This window comes from Aedes albopictus, chromosome 2 (assembly GCF_035046485.1).
Source record: "Aedes albopictus strain Foshan chromosome 2, AalbF5, whole genome shotgun sequence".
In the NCBI taxonomy this organism is placed as follows: domain Eukaryota; kingdom Metazoa; phylum Arthropoda; class Insecta; order Diptera; family Culicidae; genus Aedes; species Aedes albopictus.
The window spans coordinates 269125154-269144527 of record NC_085137.1 but is presented as its reverse complement, the minus strand read 5'-3'; the positions used below and the strand labels follow the sequence as shown (position 1 = coordinate 269144527).

General features: G+C 37.7%; 1 protein-coding gene across 2 annotated transcripts; it reads left to right on the top strand.

Moving 5' to 3' along the window:
* The first annotated feature begins 6114 nt into the window (after positions 1 to 6114).
* Positions 6115 to 17563, top strand: LOC109425225 (replication factor C subunit 5-like). 2 transcript variants are annotated; one of them, XM_062851766.1, is made up of 3 exons: positions 6115 to 10327; positions 10398 to 10915; positions 17418 to 17563. In XM_062851766.1, exons 2-3 carry the CDS (start codon positions 10516 to 10518, stop codon positions 17489 to 17491), a joined length of 474 nt encoding a protein of 157 aa, XP_062707750.1. In that variant the 5' UTR covers positions 6115 to 10327; positions 10398 to 10515; the 3' UTR covers positions 17492 to 17563. The 2 variants fall into 2 exon arrangements, with proteins under 2 accessions (XP_062707750.1, XP_062707751.1); XM_062851767.1 differs by having other exon boundaries at positions 6115 to 10915.
* The last annotated feature ends 1811 nt before the right edge of the window (positions 17564 to 19374 follow it).

The window sequence follows — 19374 nt, the reverse complement described above, 5'->3', positions numbered from 1 at the left end:
TCAGATTTCGCCAAAAATTCAACCTCTTTTATGAATTTTATTAACGATTTCCCGTTATCCGACCCGTCGTACTTCAGATGCCACTCTGAGACAGGCTTGTATCTCTCAGACCGGTGGACATCCTTCTTTCCGCGGAACCGTTTACGCGAGTCATCCGAAGACCACCCAGATTCGGAACTGGATGAATCTGAAATACAAATTTCCGTTTTCGACCGTCGTGATTCACCGATTCTTTGTGGAACTTGTTCACTCGGGTTGCGCTTCTTACTCCGCCCTTCCTCACTGTTCGTTTGAGGGGAGGGATTCACCGGTAGGGGTAAAAAGCTCCGAAGCGTTGCTGGATTAGCAAACGGGTTGAGGGTTGTATCATGTTGGGGTTGTCGCGTGGAACTTGATCCGACGAGGGGATCTTTCGGTTTCGACGCTGCTTGGACTAACGCGAGATTCGCAAGCAAGAAATTCATTTCGTTTAACGGTAAGTACGAGAAGTAAGTATTGAACGTATCGCGAACGCTAGATATCAGCGCATCAATGTCGGCTAGATCATCGTCATCGTCCGTGTTATTCGGCAAACGACGTAATCGCGCGAAGTAATGGGCAAGACGGGTTTTTAACTGATCTCGTGGCGCTTCGTATCGTTTCCGGTTCGACAGGAAATCCTGTATTTCCTTCAAATTCTCGTCGATGGTTTTGATTTCATCGTCGACCGTCGTTTCTAATCGATCAAAACTTACGTCGGGATTTTGAACATTTTCGATTTTTAGTCGATCCTTCAACCGTTTTCTCATCTCCGCGCGCGTTTCAGTTTCGACTAACGGCAATCCGCGAATTTTCAGTTCGTATACCATCTCCGATCGCTCGAGATGGTGAATTAGCAAATGTTTGTAGATGAGTTCGAATTCTACATCCATTGTTGATTCAATTGATTATTCTATCGGTTAAAAAAAAACTTCGTTAGGAGAACGAAGTGGTTACCAAAAATAGGGCTCTATTTTTTCGTTCCCGGTGGGGGGAAAATGAAAATTTCAAGTCATTTTTTTAGTTGGGCGCCATTTTGTAACTCGTTAGCTCAGGGATTTGGGGATTCTCATGGTCGTGCTTATAGGATGGCTTGAACCCTCAGTTTCCTCACTCGTTTGGGGACACTTCACTAACAGGAACTACGGTATAATATTCTCACAAATAGAGCACAGTATCAAACAGTGATGAACGGTCATACAAACACAGACAATAAAGGGGGGGGACAACTCGACTATACAAATGGTTTCCGACGGATCATGGGAACAGCGAGGCTTGAAGACTCCGTTATGAGTCCGGAACAAGGCGGAAAACCCAAAATGGTGAAAAAGACATTACCAGGGCTGCGTTCTGAATGAATTAGCTAACATTGAGGCAATTTACATAGTACTGTGAGAATCTTTCTCTGTAATGATTATTCAACAACTGTATTCATTATTTGTATATACTTTATTACCGATACTTCAATACATATTACATACAATGATTCACACTCCAGACAACAATAACAACATCTCCACATATGACAGATACTCAATGTAAACATACACGCTAAACGTAATAGAGCAATACAATAATTTGTTATGTGCATACCACAAGGTACCACATCTCGTTTTTTCTCCAGATCCGCAGCAAGGTCACTCCACGTTGTTTTCGCTTATAGTCTCCTCAGTTTATGAACGTCTCGCTTCAGTCTCACATCAGAATTAGTAGTACAGTCATCCATTTGGTCATCCATCTCTGCTCGGCATTTTGGTAAATTACTTGGCCGTTACTTATGGTCGTACCTAAAAAGAAATATTATTTTGACCCAAGTATTTTCCTAAATCCCAAAATATTTTTAATACTGAGTGTCAAGCTAAATATTACCTTTGCTGATGAATTAATTGAATTGCTTTCCTCTTCTCAAATGTTTTCAATGACAGCTAGCATGCAAACATTGTATACTGCCCACTGATTTTTTTTTTTGACATGTCCTTTCATAGAAGAATCTCATACAAAAGGTATGTATATTCAGATTATTATTCAGACATTTTTTTTTAACTAATATGTCGGAACACGGCACGAATGTTACAGTGGAAATATTATCAATATTCAAGTGTCATACAAACACTATTTCATTTTATGTTTTTTTTAGCGAACTTCGCTGGAACTCGTTTCTTATTCAGAATATATTCAGAAGTTTGGCTTTACAGATTTTGTTTTCTAAATATCGAAGGGATTGATACTTTTTTTTAATCAAATCAGGATTTCGAGAAACGTCACTTGTCCAAAACAATATTTGTAATACTAGTTTTAGCTAAATAGTAATTTGAAAACTTGAAAACATCCTCCTCCTCTTCTTGGCGTAACGTCCTCACTGGGACAAAGCCTGCTTCTCAGCTTGTTGAGTTCAATGAGCACTTCCACAGTTTTTAACTGAGAGCTTCCTCTGCCAATGACCATTTTGCATGTGTATATCGTGTGGCAATGAAAACATCCAGTTTTTGAATTATATTTAATACATATTGTTCACAAAACTCGCACCCGCACTAGCGCACCGGTTGCTGGTATTGCGCATCATTAGGCTACTTAAGAGCTGAAATTAGCACTAATCTGAATCGAGTTGCTATGTTTATAAGTCGGTTATACATCAATTTTCGCACCGCCAGTCACTTCGGCTTCCAACCGAAAACGTAATGATAGTTAGTAGCCAATTATTATATACAAAGCAATTTTCTTCAGATAACAAAATAAATCGATCATCTTATTGGAGCACTTTTCGACGATTCACCTATATAGGTGTCCACGTTTTTAGGAATCATATTTCCGATAATTTCGGAATTCTCATGATTTACCATTTACCTTTCAAACTGAATGAGTTTATTTTTACGGTTTGGTCGTTCAATAGGTTTACATTCTACGAGGCAAATTTTCCCGCATTTACTGGTGATTCGTGCTCAATCAAACCTATTTTAACATTACAAAACCAAAAATTTGTTCCTTTGATGTCGCTCTTTTGGGTTCTGAACTGTAGGACTTATTTTCATGGTGTACCTCCAAAATATTGCAAAAGCCCCTCAACATGTTATGTTCTCACTCTAGATACCTAATGAGGCTATTTCAACAAGCCTTTTCCAAATTATTCGCATTCAATGTACCGTCAAAATTTAGAACTTTTTATCTTTAAGTAACTCTGATTTTCTACATATGCTAATCATATTGATAATATTCGTTGGATCGGATTAGAATATTCTGCAATATTGCAAAGCCCAATCATCTGTCTATCATATCACTTATTTCACATCTTTTCGATGAAATACATCCTCATTTTTTTTTGTTAACGCTTACAAGTCTGACGTAGTGCACACTGACCGTGATTGTCTGTGTCGTTATGGCCCTTACGCTTGCCTCTACAATTTAATTCTATGTACTGAAACTATTTAAAGCACATTTTTATTCAAATTTTCAATGAACTTATTAACACAAATATCACTTATACATGTACACACATTTTATTGGTAAAAATCCATGGATTTAATATATAAATTTTATTTGTACACACGTACTCGTTTTCCACGCTGGATCACACATAAAATCGATGGACCTTATATAAACTATGTGTATCTAAACATGAAAAGGGTTATCTATGACAAATTGCAAAAATCTATGTGTGTGACACATGCATACAATATTTGCAGTTTTTTCAGTGTATGAAATCTAAAAATTCAAACAAGGTAACATGTTAGTAAATGGTACCTGCTTGCATTAATAAGCTCGACTGAAAAACAACCTCATAATCCAGCTTTCATTAGATTTATCTATTCCTGTAGTTACAGAAATGATTATCTTTCATTATTCCAATATCTTGTGCTTTTTATATACTGTACGTTATTCTCCTCAATAATAGTTTCAATACTTCTTTAACTGATCAAAATTTGTCTCTTCCTGTAAGGAAATTATTGTGCAGAATAACAACAGCGTACTGCTGTACCTTGTTCTCTAACTTGTACCACAGTTCTTGGCAAGATGGCCCACTTATTAGCAAAAATGGCACTATATCCAGTGTTAGGTAATCATAAGTCAAAATGCCCCTCCTGACCACACCCGATTCATTTTATATTCAAAGACTTCAGAAGTGATTACTCAAGAACTCACTGTACTTGAATCGCATAAACATTTAGTGGCATTCAATAAGTTATAAAGCGCTTTTTACTCGAATTCCTGAGACTTCTGGTTAAGCCGAAAAGTTTCATTTTTTTATTGTTCGATTTTTTTTTTAAATAACCAATTCACTAGCCATTTGACTAGCATGATACTTAACAGGTTAGTGGTTAGCAACTGCTCTGAATATGTCGTCTAGCTTCAACGAATGCTTTAACTGTCATTTCGACTTCCTATCTTGCAAACTACCAATACAGTTTAATTATTCTCACACATTGATGTTAATCATCTTGAAGTTACATTTCAAGTCTTGTAAGAGAGGACAAAGCATTAGTTAAATCATGTCTTCATGTTAATTTGGTTTCAAGAGCCAACCCTTTTTACGTCTCGTAGACTTATTATACTTTACTGAGCAATGATAACTTCAATATATATCACCTGAGGTGGGTCCACAACAATCTCAGTATCTGCTCAGTTATATTCGCATTTGGAACATATTCAAATACTATTCGTTCCTAACGCTCAGCCTAAAGTTTAGTTTTGTCTTTCGCCTTCTCAGCTGCCACTTAATTGGTGTGAAATTTAATTTTTAATAGTTCCATTTAACTATAAATCCCAGATTGGAGTTCAAGAGAAATCGCTCAAGAAACTTCTAGAACGATTCCTGGCAGAAACTTTCTATGGTGACTGCCATTTGAACTGTCATTTCTTCGCAACTGCGTACTGCAATCGAAGAAAAAACGGTTTCTTGAACTTGAGCGATTCAGCCAAGGAATTTCCCATGCATCAAGATAGGCCGAGAAATTCCTTCTGATCTGCAAACAGCCCTTAAATCTGCGTTGGCTGGTAATCTGTTTCTTACGAAATTTACGACACTGTTGCATTTTTAGTACTTTAATTTTTATTAAAACAATTCGACTTATACGGCTCTACAAAGAATCGACTATATCTGCCTTGCAGGTCTTACCGCCTTTAACGGCATTTCCACCTTCAACGGCTTTTTCCGCCTTCAACAGCTTTTCATTCTCCGACGGATCTTTCTGCCATCGAGTTTTTCGCCTTAGTCGGCTCTTCTGCCTATAACATTTTTTCTGCTTTCCGCCTTCAACGGCTTTTCTATCTGTAATCCTTTCCGCCTTTTACGGCTATTTCAAGAATGTCGCCTTCATTAGCTTTTATCGCCTTCATTGGCTTTCATCGCCTTCACTGGCTTTTAACAGCAACGGCAAAATTTGATTTCAAAATATTGTTTTACCTCTACGCCTTCCTCGGCCAACCGGTTAACAAATCAATACTTCATTCATCATTCAGCATTTAAGTCTAGATTTAGGTGAACAACCTCATTCAACGAGTATCGATATCACAATCAACAAAACTTAGATTTTCTTCACAGTTCTTTATTTCTTTATCTGACAATAGTGATTGTCATCGATTTAAACTAAACAATACCGATCACCATCAAAATCTCTCACAGGTTGATCATTGTCATTAGTCGAAGATACAAATAGATTGTTTGATTCATATTGAACAGTTAGTACACAATATTTACCTTTTTGATTCCAATGTTGAAATTCAATTACAAGTCATCACCTGGAGGTCATCACCACTCTGCATGCACCACACACACACACACCACTCGTCTCTTTCTTTTTCCAAAGACAACACTTCCCGAACCGAAATTAAACTAATTTCACATGCACTGTTCACCGTTCTCGTCGCCAATGTGAGAATCTTTCTCTGTAATGATTATTCAACAACTGTATTCATTATTTGTATATACTTTATTACCGATACTTCAATACATATTACATACAATGATTCACACTCCAGACAACAATAACAACATCTCCACATATGACAGATACTCAATGTAAACATACACGCTAAACGTAATAGAGCAATACAATAATTTGTTATGTGCATACCACAAGGTACCACAAGTACAATAATTTATTCTATGGTGACGTCACATAATAGGGCTACTTGCATGATCCGGATATTCATTGGTGGATGTTTGGTGGTTGTTCGACTTCATCGGCGGCCATAGCCGATGTTATTCACGGAAAGTGGCGGGGCGCAGGCAGATAGCGATGGCGGCAGATACCAGCGGGAACTATGAATGGCAATGGCGGCTCCTACAGGCAGGCCGGTGAACCAAAATAGTCGTTGGTGGAATGGGTCATCACCTCGCGCCGGGACGCAGTTTCGGGGCACGAAACACCATTTTTCCGATCGATGACGGGAACGTTCGCCCGGGAGAGTGGTTCCCGGGGATCTTCTGTCGGTAGTAGAACAAAAGCACAGAGAAAAAGGCCCAATTGATGGACCTAACCACACTTATTAGCACCTTATGACGTCACTATGCAAAGCCCTATAAATTGCCGTGCTATAACAATAAACTTAAGAATTTACCTTTTTCTATGGTTTCTTCACACACTTTAACTTTTTGTTGTGCTTGGTTCGTTTTTAGCTTTTAGCATAATAGTAACTGTAGGAAATAACTAATTACTTTTAAGTTCATTCTAACAATTTTTGTCACTAACCGTACTAATATTTGCATGATTTTAACCAAATAACATTTGCACTAATCGTTACTAACAATTATTTCGACCTAAGACAAAAGAAACAACACTGAATAATAAAACTTTCACCATATACAAAAATTAACAATTAACATACTAACTCTACAATCTACACACGCGCGCACTACAACTCTGTTTGAATATTGTGCCTTGCAAGATAAATCCGCGAAACGCGTTTGTCTTCTTCTTTCCCATCAAGTTGCCAAAATATGACCGCACCACTATGAGCACCAGATGGTCAAAAATTCTGTATGCGGCGCTTATATCAAATCCACATGAGGCTGCGGCGATATGGCCGCGAGGAAATGCACGCGATACAGACGCAATGACGAAATGAAAAAAGTGAAGCCGCATTTTCCTGCAGCATGATCTATTTATCATCCATATTCTTACAAAGCCGATGAGGTGATGAGTATGCATATATTAGTGGAACAATGTCGCGATAAATATTCTTACGATTTCTGGCCACCTGAGTTGCCATTGTGCTAATTTTTGTTTTGATATGAACAGCCTGAAGGCTGCTGCGATGCTGCTGGGTTGGTGACAGTATCTGTTCGGTTTTGACATTGCGTCTGTATCGCGGGTATCTCCTAGCGGCCATATCGCCGCCGCTCAATGTGGATTTATTATGAGCGCCGCAATATCACGATCGGAAAAGAAACTCCGAGAGGAAGCTCTGAGCTTTTTATAGACGAGTCAAACATACATTTTACATTTTCCATACAAATAACATAAAGTTACATTGTATGCACCTTTAATGCCGGAAATATGAACAAGCACCCTATTTTTGCTGGCTCCATCTGTGAGTGAACAACGATTGACCCAGTTATGTTTTGGCCTGACAGCTCAAACTGTTATACGAGTAGGTTGTCACCTAAACAGGGTGGAACATGAAAGAGGAGAAACGCTCTGACACTCATCAAGCCGCTGAGTGCAGCCATTGCTCCCTGATAGTGTTAGTGGGAGAAACATCTGCAAAGGGCGTGTTATTATGGCAGGAATATTTTGGGATAATAAACGGGAAAAGGAATTTAACACTTATGTGGCCAGCAGGGTACCCGGGTACCTTTTTCAATTTCAAATCTCGATATTTTAATGGTTGTTGTGACTAGGATGTTGGAACTCTGTTAGATCTTAGAACTCGTGAATATACATCTATTAATGGGGTTGTCCGAATTTTAAAGTGAGGAGGGGCAGGGGGAAGGGCTCCTGCATTTTTTTATTACGTGGAAGGCCGGCAGGGTACCCGGGTACCCACGAAATTGAAATGATCATATCTCCGTCAATTTTTCATAGATTTTGGAAATTTTTAGCTCATTCAACTCAGAAACTCATCATCTATCGGGAAAATATTTAGTTAGACCGATCTAATCACCGTGGTTTTCGGAAAATCCATATTTTTGGGAGCATGTCCTTATACCATATTGAAACCCACATTGTTAAGGCTAGGATATCTTAAAGTGTTTATGGTCAACCATGACCCCACGAGAAGCGTGTTCCGAAATCACAGTTTCAAAGTCAACACGTTTTATGATTCCAGGCCAGTCAGATACAATATGCCAAAGCAATATTACGATGCTTGGTACCGAAATTGCTACTAACCTACCGAAAATCCCGTATATTGTATTGTATAAAAACATGGATCCGTAAATCCGGATTTTCCGGTACCCATGGTGATCGGACCGGTCCAACCAAATACGATCTCGATAGATAATGAGTTTCTGTGTTGAATGAGGCAAAAACTTTTAAAATCGGTGGAAAAATCGCTGAGATATGATCATTTCCATTTCGTGGGTACCCGGGTACCCTGCCGGCCTTCTACAGGTGTTTTTTTTGCTGGCCACACTACGGTTAAGGAAAATTTGATGGAAAATTGGTCTTGTGGTGGAGCTACAAGTAGAATTTGGAACCGACGGTTACAGTCTTCAGTCTCTTGTACTTGACTCGAGTCAAGGAATTCAAAGGAACCGTACTTAATCCGATTTTTTTTTTATTTAATCTGCATGTATTTGTTTTGAATTTTGTGTTATTGGCTATTTTGTGTGAAAAATATGGCACATTCGTGATTTTTTTTTTTTGGAAAACAAAACGTTTAAATTTTATTTTATTGACTATTTTGTAAGAAAATTTTGGTATTTTAAAAACTTGTTTGGTAAAAAGAATTAAGAGTGTCATGAAGGTGGTATTATTGTTCAACGTTCATCATTTCACGAAAAAATTCAAGCCAAAAAACCAGAATGCATTGTGTTATATTTTTATTTGATGACTACTTTGTATGCAAAATTTGGTATTTTCCTAGTATTTTGAGTGATATAAAATATGAGTGTAATAAAAACATCACTAGGGTTGTTCAAATGAATCCACTAAACTACTACGATAAATTCATAGTTAAAAAACTACATATCATTGCTTTAAATTTTGGCTTATTCGCTTTTTTGTGGTATTTTCGTACATTTTTTATAAAACAAAATATTAGTGTAATGTAAACATCAACATTTTATCAAAAACAGGTCCAGTTCATTGTAACGGAAATTTTAAGGCCATACAACTACATGTTATGGCTTTAACTTTTGTTTTATTGACGGTTTTGTATGAAAATTATGGTATTTTTGTAGCTTTTCGAGTAAAATAAATGAAGTGTGTCATGAAAACATCACTATTAATCATCAAGAACGTCCAGTACGCTTTCACGAATAATTTAAAGGTAAAAAACTACTTTGCATTGTAAGCCAACATTTTTGTTAAGCAAATTTGCGTGAAAAATGTGGTACTTTCGTTAATTTTTGAGTGAATCAAAATTTGAGTGTAATGAAAACATCACTATTACCCGCTCTGCGGCAATTCTACCTGGGTACTTCGCAACGTATCTAAATACCCAAGGTAAGAGATTCCCGCAAATGTCAAAAATGAGACTCACCAACACATCTGCGTTAGTTATGAAAAGTTGGTGTTTTTACACTAAAATGTCATTATTTCAGCAAAGTTTGTAAAGTTTTAGTAGTTTGGATGTTTCTAAATGCTGAAAAACTATGTTTAGAACCAATTAAAAAAAAAATGTTACCGATTTTCGAATGGCGATATTTCCTGTTTTATTGCATGGAAGTCACTTTTAATCCATTAAGATGCAATTAAATTATTGCTTCTATGATGAGAGTGCTTAATTTCTTAAGAAAGTTTGCTAAATAGTGATGCGCCCATACAAATCAGCGCAAATTTCATAACTATTTTTTGCTTTTTTCCTTTTCTCACTAATCCGTGAATATTAGCGGGAATCTCTTACCTTGGTATTTAGATACTTTGGGTACTTCGTGTCTACTTAGTTTAGACACCTCCATGGTTAATCTAGCTAAGACACGCACTTTTTTTTCATGGTTTCCAACCGGGCTATATTTTTGACGTTTGGTTTCGCCTGTTTACACTCTCATCGAACTGGCAACCAACCGCCATGAAAAAAGAAAAAAAAAAGTTTTTGTTCGTCGCAGTGCGATTTATTTAGATTTGTTGGAATCGGTTTAGGTAAATAATAGTTTATTTTCGGTTAGTTGCTAGTTGCTAGTTGCTGTGGCCAATAATCATCTCCAAAAGTAAGTACTTCGCCCTCGAAATGTCGCATCGACCCCTAATTTGGTGTTTTTTTTTTGTTTCCTCCAACAGTCAAATTATCCAGCAGGAGCGGCTTCCGCATCTGGTCTACGGCTAGCCCGGAACGGGTAAAACCAGTACGATTCTGGCGTGCGCCCAGCAGCTGTACAAACTGCAGTCCTTCAATCAAATGGTGCTGGAGCTGAACGCATCGGACGACGGTGTTATCAACATCGTCCGCAATCAGATCCTGAACTTTGCCACGACGAGGACAACTTTCAGCGGTGGGTACAAGCTTATTATCCTGGACGAAGCGGATGCCATGACCAACGACGCGCAGAACGCTCTGAGGCGAATCACCGAGAAGTACACGGTGCGGTTCTGTATTATCTGTAACTACCCGAGCAAGATCATTCCGGCGCTGCAGTCGAGGTGCACTCGGTTCCGATTTGCGCCCCTGGCGCCCGATCAGATTCTGCCGCGGTTGGAACACGTGAACGAAGCCGGAGGGATGAAGATGTCGGAGGATGGAAAAAAGGCGCTGATGACACTGGCCGGAGGCGATATGCGGAAGGTGCCGGTATTTACGGGTATGTAAGTTGTAATCGGGTGATAATTATTGACTGCGGTAAACATATTTTTTTCTGATTGGCGTTACGTCCCGGTTGTGACGAAGCCTGCTTACTTTCTGGATGCAATTCATAGTTATTTACTGAAAGCTTTCTATGCCAAAGACCATGTTGCATTCGTATATAGCACATGGTAGTAAATACTCTAAGCCCAAAGCAGAAATTTTCATCATAACAGTTACTCGATCAAGCGGAAATAAAACCCGCCTTCTTTTGCTTCTTGGCGTAACATAACAATTGGGACAAAGGCTACTATTTAGCGTTCCTTGAGCACTTCCATAGTAATTAACTAAAAGCGTCCTCTGTTAAGGAGTATTTTGCATGTTTATAGGGTATCGCGCCACTTGGGCGGTGGCTTCTATATTCGTCTATTTTCCACTATAACTCAGTCAATTTTGAACCAATTGACTTTAAATGTTGTACACGGGTAGATACAATACCTATCTCACCACATTCCAAAAGTTGTGTCAATTGGTTCAAATTTGACTTAGTTAAAGGCCGTTCACAATGCTGTTTTATTTTGTATGGCGAGTTTTAAAAATTTTAAAACTCGCCATACAAAATAAAACAGCATTGCGAACGGTCTAATAGTGGAAAACAGACGAATATAGAAGCCACCGCCCAAGTGGCGCGATTCCCTATGTATCGTGTTGAAAGGATGTGTAGGGGGGTCCGTTATTTCCGCGGTTTCTCAAATTGTACTTGAGCCTACAGAGAAAATGGCTAGCCAACAACAGCTAGTTGAGTTGGCTCCCCCTTCCACATCCCGGAGCATGAGTTCAACGGGTAGTCTAAGTACTAGCCAGAACCCGAGCCTCCAGGGGAGAGTGAACAACTTAAGGCGGTAGCTGGTGGTATGCTTACTATTAGAGTGTACTCATGTACGGTCCCCCCTCTGTATTCTCGAAGTCATCCCTAACGGGCGTACCGCGAAGGTAAGGAAGAGAGAGAATGAGTTTTTAGTGGGTCGATCCCTATATATATATATATCACCCGAGGACCCACCTCTGATCAGTATCTGATCAGCAGATTTTCTCATTCTATAAAAAAAGAAGTATCGTGCGGCAGGCATGAAGATAGATACTCTATGCCCAAGGAAGTCAATTAAATTTCCTTTACCAAATGTTCCTGGATCGACCCAGAATCAAACCCGTCCCACTTAGCATGGATGTTTATCCGGCATTCTTGCAACATGCCCAGCCCACTGTATCCTTCCGACTTTGGCCACCTTATGGATGTTAAGTTTGCCGTAAATTGCAGCGAGCTCGTAAAGCTATTCAGTTCTATGGTTGAGAACATTTTCCAAATTCCTTAGAATAAATCACAGAATACAATGATTTTCTGAAAAACTATAGGGATATTCAGGAATTATTGATTTTTTTCCGTGAAGCTTTTCACTTCTTTAAATGTTTGAGAATATTTTCCGTACTTCGCAGAATAAATCCCAGATGACTGGGAATTTCTGAGAATCTTTAGGGATTTTCAGGAATTATTCAAATCTTTTTCCGTAAAGCTATTAACTTTTAAAATATATTGAGAATATTTTCCATACTTTAGCATTAACATTAGCATTAGGCGAGTCACACAAATTCGTAGGTGGTACAGTCCTAGACCGCTGTTACGAGGGTTGCCCCCTTCCCGTCCGAACCAAAGTACAAAGATTTGGGACTAATCTCTGACTTTTAGACAAGACTGACGCAATCTTCCAATGGTCGAGCACTGTCCTGGCCACGTCCTTGCGACTGCTGAGGAATGGGAAAGGATGGTTAGTTTTGGACACCTATGAAAAATGTAGACAACTCTTCGATCTCTCAGGCCTAGGTGTCACGGGAATTTGGGTGTTGTTAGTGGAAGGGTAAACTCCAAAGGATACGCTTGGTTAACGTTCAGGCACACCATTGTTAGACTGCTTCGAATCAGTTGTCTGCCCAATTCATCCTTGTTTCCTGTTCCTCGTCTCTTGTTAGCATTTGGTTGAATTACTAGATTCTTCGGTTGATAATCTGAAATATAAAATAATATTAACATCGTACGTCAAATAACCTACATATAAGTGATACGCTCGCCACAGTTACATATTTTTAAAATATTATTTATATCGTACGATTCATTTACCTGAATCCTGCTGAAATAAAATGTTAATTAGCAGTACATTGAAACACAAATACTACAAAACACAAGGAAAAGAGCATCAAATTTTGATCTTGGAATATTTGAAAATACGGTAAATATAAAGATCAAAATTTGATTTGGTAGATCTTAAACCGCAACGCAACATTCTAAGGTGATCTACCCACGTTACGTTTTCAAGAATTATTCAAATATTTTTCCGTGAAGCTTTTCACTTCTATAAATGTTTTAGAATATTTTCCATACTTCGCAGAATAAATCCCAGGTGACTGGGAATTTCTGAGAATCTTTAGGGATTTTCAGCAATTATTCAAATATTTTTCCGTGAAGCTATTACCTTTTATAAAAGATTGAGAATATTTTCTATACTTCGCAGAATAAATCCCAGGTGACTGGGAATTTCTGAGAATCTTTAGGGATTTTCAGGAATTATGTAAATATTTTTCCGTGAAGCTTTTCACTTCTATAAATGTTTGAGAATATTTTCCATACTTCGCAGAATGAACCCGAGATAACTGGGAATTTCTGAGAATCTTTAGGGATTTTGAGGAATTATTCAAATATTTTTTCCGTAAAGCTATTAACGTTTAAAAAATATTGAGAATATTTTCCATACTTCGCAGAATAAATCCCAGGTAACTGGGAATCTCTGAGAATCTTTAGGGATTTTCAGGAGATTTTTAAATATTTTTCCGTGAAGCTTTTCACTTCTATAAATGTTTGAGAATATTTTCCGTACATCGCAGAATATATTCCAGATGACTGTGAATTTCTGAGAATCTTTTGGGATTTTCAGGAATTATTCAAATATTTTTCCGTAAAGCTATTAACTTTTAAAAAATATTGAGAATATTTTCCATACTTCGCAGAATAAACCCCAGATGACTGGGAATTTCTGAGAATCTTTAGGGATTTTCAGGAATTATTCAAATATTTTTCCGTGAAGCTATTACCTTTTATAAAAGATTGATAATATTTTCTTTACTTCGCAGAATAAATCCCAGGTGACTGGGAGTTTCTGAGAATCTTTAGGGATTTTCAGGAACTATTCAAATATTTTTCCGTGAAGCTATTACCTTTTATAGAAGATTGAGAATATTTTCTATACTTCGCAGAATACATCCCAGGTGACTGGGAATTTCTGAGAATCTTTAGGGATATATTCTTCAAGTATGTCCCCCAAACTGCTACGAACATTTTAAGGCTAAAAAACTACATGTTATCGTTTTAAATTTAGTTTTGTTGACTACTTTGTTGAAAAAGCATGGAATTTTCGTAGTTTTCCGGGTAAAACAAAATAAGAGTGTAATTAGAACATTTTCATTGTTCATCAAAAATGTCGAGTACAATCCTACGAACAATTTAAGACCAAAAAAACTATATGTCATCGCTTTGAATTTTGATTTATTGCTTATTTTATGTGAAAAATAGGGTATTTTAGCAGTTTTTTGAGTAAGGTTAATTATCAGTGTACTATAAAATCACTAATTTTGCACAAACATGTTCACTCCAGCTGTACGCATGATTTAGAGTCGAAAAAACCATATGTCATCGCTTTAAATTTTGTTTTATTGATCAATGTGCGCTAAAAATGCGCTCTCAAAAAAACTAGGAAGTGCCTTTTGCTTAATAACTTTGGGTAGACGCATCTATTTTATATTTTTTTGAATGGACGATGATCTTGAAACCTGTCCGGTTCCATCGCAAAAAAAAGTTTTGAAATCGGTTGAAAAACGGCCGAGAAATGCCTTGTCAAAGTTGGACTTCCGACTTTTTTTGGACCCTTGGTAGTTCGCGGGAGTTTTTACCCCCTCGGTAGTTTAAGTGTTAATTCTATTCTTAAACAGACGATTTAGGTATCGATTTTTTCCGTTTTCTTTTTGTATTTAACGAGTAAAAAAAATATAAAAATAAAACACAAATCAAATAGCTCTTATTTACTTCGTTGTAGATAGCATGACAATGGGAGCACATTGTTTAAGATAGGTTCCGTTTCCCTTAGGTTTCCGTATATTGTGCTTCATGCAAAAGTAAGGTTCGTGAAAACGAAAGCAGCAAACGCAATGAAATTAAGAAGACAAGTAAAGACAAATTTTCAATATTTTAAACTAGCTGCTCTTTTGAACGTATAGCTATGGCTTTAAATCTACAAGTATTTGAAACTGACATTTTCCCTTCTTTTAAAAGTTGGTTGGCCTCAAGCACGATTGTAAACTGGTGGCAAACGATTGTGCTGGTTATCAAACTACACTTCTTCCAATATTTGCCTTCTTTTAAAAATAGGCTGTTCTTTTGAGTTTGCAGTTTCCAACCGTGAACTATTGCAGAGTTGTTTGGTAGCCAAACTGTTAGTTTCTTTATACAAATGTTTCCTTTTTTTTCATCAGATGCTGCTCTTTCGAGTTTGAGTGTTACCAGCGGTGTCATGGTCGCGATTTTTTCCGCAGTCAAGTTCGCAGATTGTGAGCAATCCTCGGTACCCACTTTACGTAATTTATGTTTAGTACCTTACTGTCAGAGCTGTCAGATCGGTGTAACACGCTAAATATAATTCACACAAAAGGCAATTTACACGGAAAAATTACACGGTAATGAATATTTATTGGGTACCGGACTGGACACAGAAAATTTAATGGTTTTCTTTGGTACATCGAGGTCTTGAAATTAGTCTATGGTGTTACGTAGTTTATTTGCAGACGAATAACTAACTCCATAGCGGATTTGTTCTTCTTTGAATAATAGGCTGTTCTTTCAAGTAAAATTTTTCAGAATTGACTTGCGGCCAAACTGGCAACTAGATTTCTTTTGATTTTCTTTTGAGTTTCCAGAACATCAAGCCCTAAAATTGTTTTCTGAATATTTTTTTTTCAAGATTGTAGTACTGGACTGGATTTTAGATATTCAGTTCAGTTCACTTAGCAAGGTAGATCCAGCATTGTTGGACCAAATTAACTATTTTTTTTTCTGGCGACTAAACTGTAACTTTTCTTTTCATGAAAGGCTGTTCTTCTAGCTGCACTTATATAGTTTACTGGGAGTGAAAGCTGCTTACTGTGTATGAGATTTGCCCTTCTTTAATTTATAGGCTGTTCTTTCTAGTTACGTCGTTACCGGGTTGATTGGCAACATATCTCTATTAATTCCATCTGGTGTTTTTCCTTCTTTTAAAGTTGGGCTGTTCTTTCGACTTATATTGTTACAGAGTTGTTTGGTTGCCATGTTGCCCTTTGCAGATTTAAGTATAGGGACCGTGCATAAACTATGTAAGTAGGAGAGGGTCTATCCAAATTCTAGGCTCTATACAAATTTACAAATTTTTGTATGAACAAATCGTGGACTTCGTGGCCGAGCGGTTAGCGGCGTTAGTCGTTTAGGTATCTGTTTTCGTCAAAACAGAAAATACAGTGACCCCAAAATTTATGAATCGGCAAAAATGACCACAGTTTATGGATCACTCCATTTGATCAACATGGTGATTCATAAATAGTGTACAAAAATTAAGGTGATTCATCGGTATGGGGTCACTGTACTCCACCGGGACACTGAGTATTTGAAGGACCTTTGCTGACAGCTCTATTTCATACAAGATCATCTCTAATACGTATTATTCCATTATTTTGTTTTAAGGTTATTCCACAGATAACAGATGTTTATGCTAGTACAAATTTTTCGCAGAATCCTGTGTAAATGTTCAAAATGATATACGTTGGCTCACTACCGCCATCTACTCAACTGGTTGCGACATTACATCTAACTTGAATGCAAAAATAGTTCAAAGTTCCACTTTCATTCAAGATCGAATACAACCTTGAATGTAAAATTGCGTAGTGCATGCAATCTTGAAAGCGATCACTGACTATCGATCACTGCGCCATCTCTAAATGATTGCCACATGAGTTTCAGCTGCTCGTTACATACAAAATGGCTGTTGAGCATTTTTACACACATTGCCAATATAAGCATAAACGTCTGTTATCTGTGGTTATTCTTTACAATGATATCTTCTGGTATTAAAGATGTCAGTAATGTTAATAAATTAATAAAAATATAAAATACCCATCAGCAGAATAACCCATCTAAAAATATGCTTTCGGGGTAATGGCGTTCGGGGTAGTGGCCCATTCGGGGTAGTGGCGTTCAGGGTAATGGCCCATTCGGAGTAACGGCTTTCGGGGTAATGGCCTATTAGGGGTAATGGCTTTCGGGGTAGTGGCGTTCGGGGTAATGGCGTTCGGGGTAGTGGCATTCGGGGTAATGGGGTAGAACCAACAAACTCAATAGACCTTCGGTGTTATTTAATTGTTAAAAACAGTTTCTATTTCTCTCTTTTCAGATCATCTTCCATCCAGCGATGTTCACCGTCGGCGACTGGGAAAATGCCGATGCTCCCACACCTCACCGGATTAACGGCAAACTGCCGGAAAAATAGGAAGTAAAGTGAAAAGAAATAAATATTGAATAAATATGTTTGAAATCTTAGTGGCATTTGTTTTTCTTTTTATTGAATGAAAAGATCTTTTGGGGGGGTTCCAGGTGTGCGTCCGGAACGGGGAATGTTCGTTGAAGGGTAGGGTTCCAATATCGTAATCAGGTTTTCGCACAGTTCTTTGACGCTTGAAGATTTGGGTTGGCCTTTTTCCGGATCTTGAACGATCGGGTCTGCTTTCTGAGGAATTCGGGGTTCGAAGTTTGTTGCTTTGAAGATTGGAAAGCTTCACCAGGTAAGTCTCGAGGAATCTTCGATGAATGAAGACTTACTGTTGTCAAAATCGGAAGAGTAATAACCAGAAGAATAGCTTGACACAGGGCTCCTTTTCGTTCCCATTTCCACCTGAAGCAGGTCTTCCGAATCAGATTCGGGCTCGCTGAAGGACATTTCGTAGTTTTCGGAATCGGAACTAGGTTCGCAAGTTGCGCTGGGGGGCAAATAGCGAGAATTTACATCGCATGTGACGATGTTTATTTCACGCATAAGGGGTGGTACTGACCTGGTAAGTACTGTAGAAAAAGATACACTGAAAGGCGGCTTGCAGTAATGACAAGCATAAAAATGTTTTTAAACTTACCATGGGAAAACATGATTATCGACCCAACAACGCTTCTTGTGTGCGTTTTGTTCCTTCTCACATCAACCGGTTCGATAGCCGAGTGGTAGCGTGCGAGCTTGGTGATGTCAAGGTTCTTGGTTCGAATCCGGTTGCCACCAGAAACTTTTTTTAATTGAAAATCGAGTCCATGGTAAAATTGAAAACATAATTCTGTTGAATTGAAACGAAATTCAGTCTGCACAAATTTAGTGGCGTTGTGTATTTAAATTGACCCTCAGAATACCCGAATAAAAAATACAGTAGAAAAACCGAACGATATATTGTAACAGTACTATTTAGAACCATATTTTTACAATAGACACCACTGTAAAAATAAAAATACAAAAACAATAAGATGTAATGTAGGATACCATACCATTAATTGTAAATAAGATTTTTACAATATATTATACAGGTTGTTAAGTATCGTAACAATATAAAAAAATATTTTTCTCCATATATATTTTTTTGCAAAAACATATATTTTATTGTTAATGAATTGTTCAATATACTGATACGTGGGTTTAAATATACCGTACATTGTATGGTACATGAATGGTTTCAAACAATAAAATGTACCGTAAATAAATTGTTTTTAATTGTAATTTCACTACTGGTTATACATTTAATCAAATGGTTTTGGAATGGTTCTCTTTTGTTATGTTGAATTGTTTTACATTTCTTACATTTCTTTACATCTTAGGCTTATTAGATTTATTAGAATGCGCTTTGGGAATTCCCAGAGCGTTTTGGATAACCCTTCATATATAGGATCGCCCACGTCTAAGTCTGAGTAATCTCTGAATGCATTAACAGTTGAAGCTTAGGCTCCCATTCCCCACCAGCCAGATAACCGGGTTTCGCAAACTAAGCATTATTTGTGGCAACACTTTGAGCGGCATGATGGAACTATGCCGAGCGCGCTAAGTGTTATTAGACTACTAATGTAGTTGCATGAAGTGGGTGACGAGGTACATAAGTATCATTACAGCGAACTTAACCGTTATTGCAATATTGAGGCACCAGTTTGACTAAAGTTTGAAATACATAACAACTCATGAGATAACTGTCAAGTTCGATTCAAATATAAGTTAGGTTAAAAAGCGAACCCGCAGACGAACCTATATTAAAAGTCATTTCAGTGTTCAGTCCAGTCCATATGTTAAAGATGGCTCTACGTCAAAGATAAAGTTTGTCAACCGC

Bases quoted from the DNA above. Each gene is read 5' to 3' on its own strand.
- LOC109425225 (XM_062851766.1), top strand. From the start codon at position 10,516: ATGGTGCTGGAGCTGAACGCATCGGACGACGGTGTTATCAACATCGTC. The intron at 10,916-17,417 runs GTATGTAAGTTG...CTCTCTTTTCAG, and splicing joins GAAGGTGCCGGTATTTACGG to ATCATCTTCCATCCAGCGAT.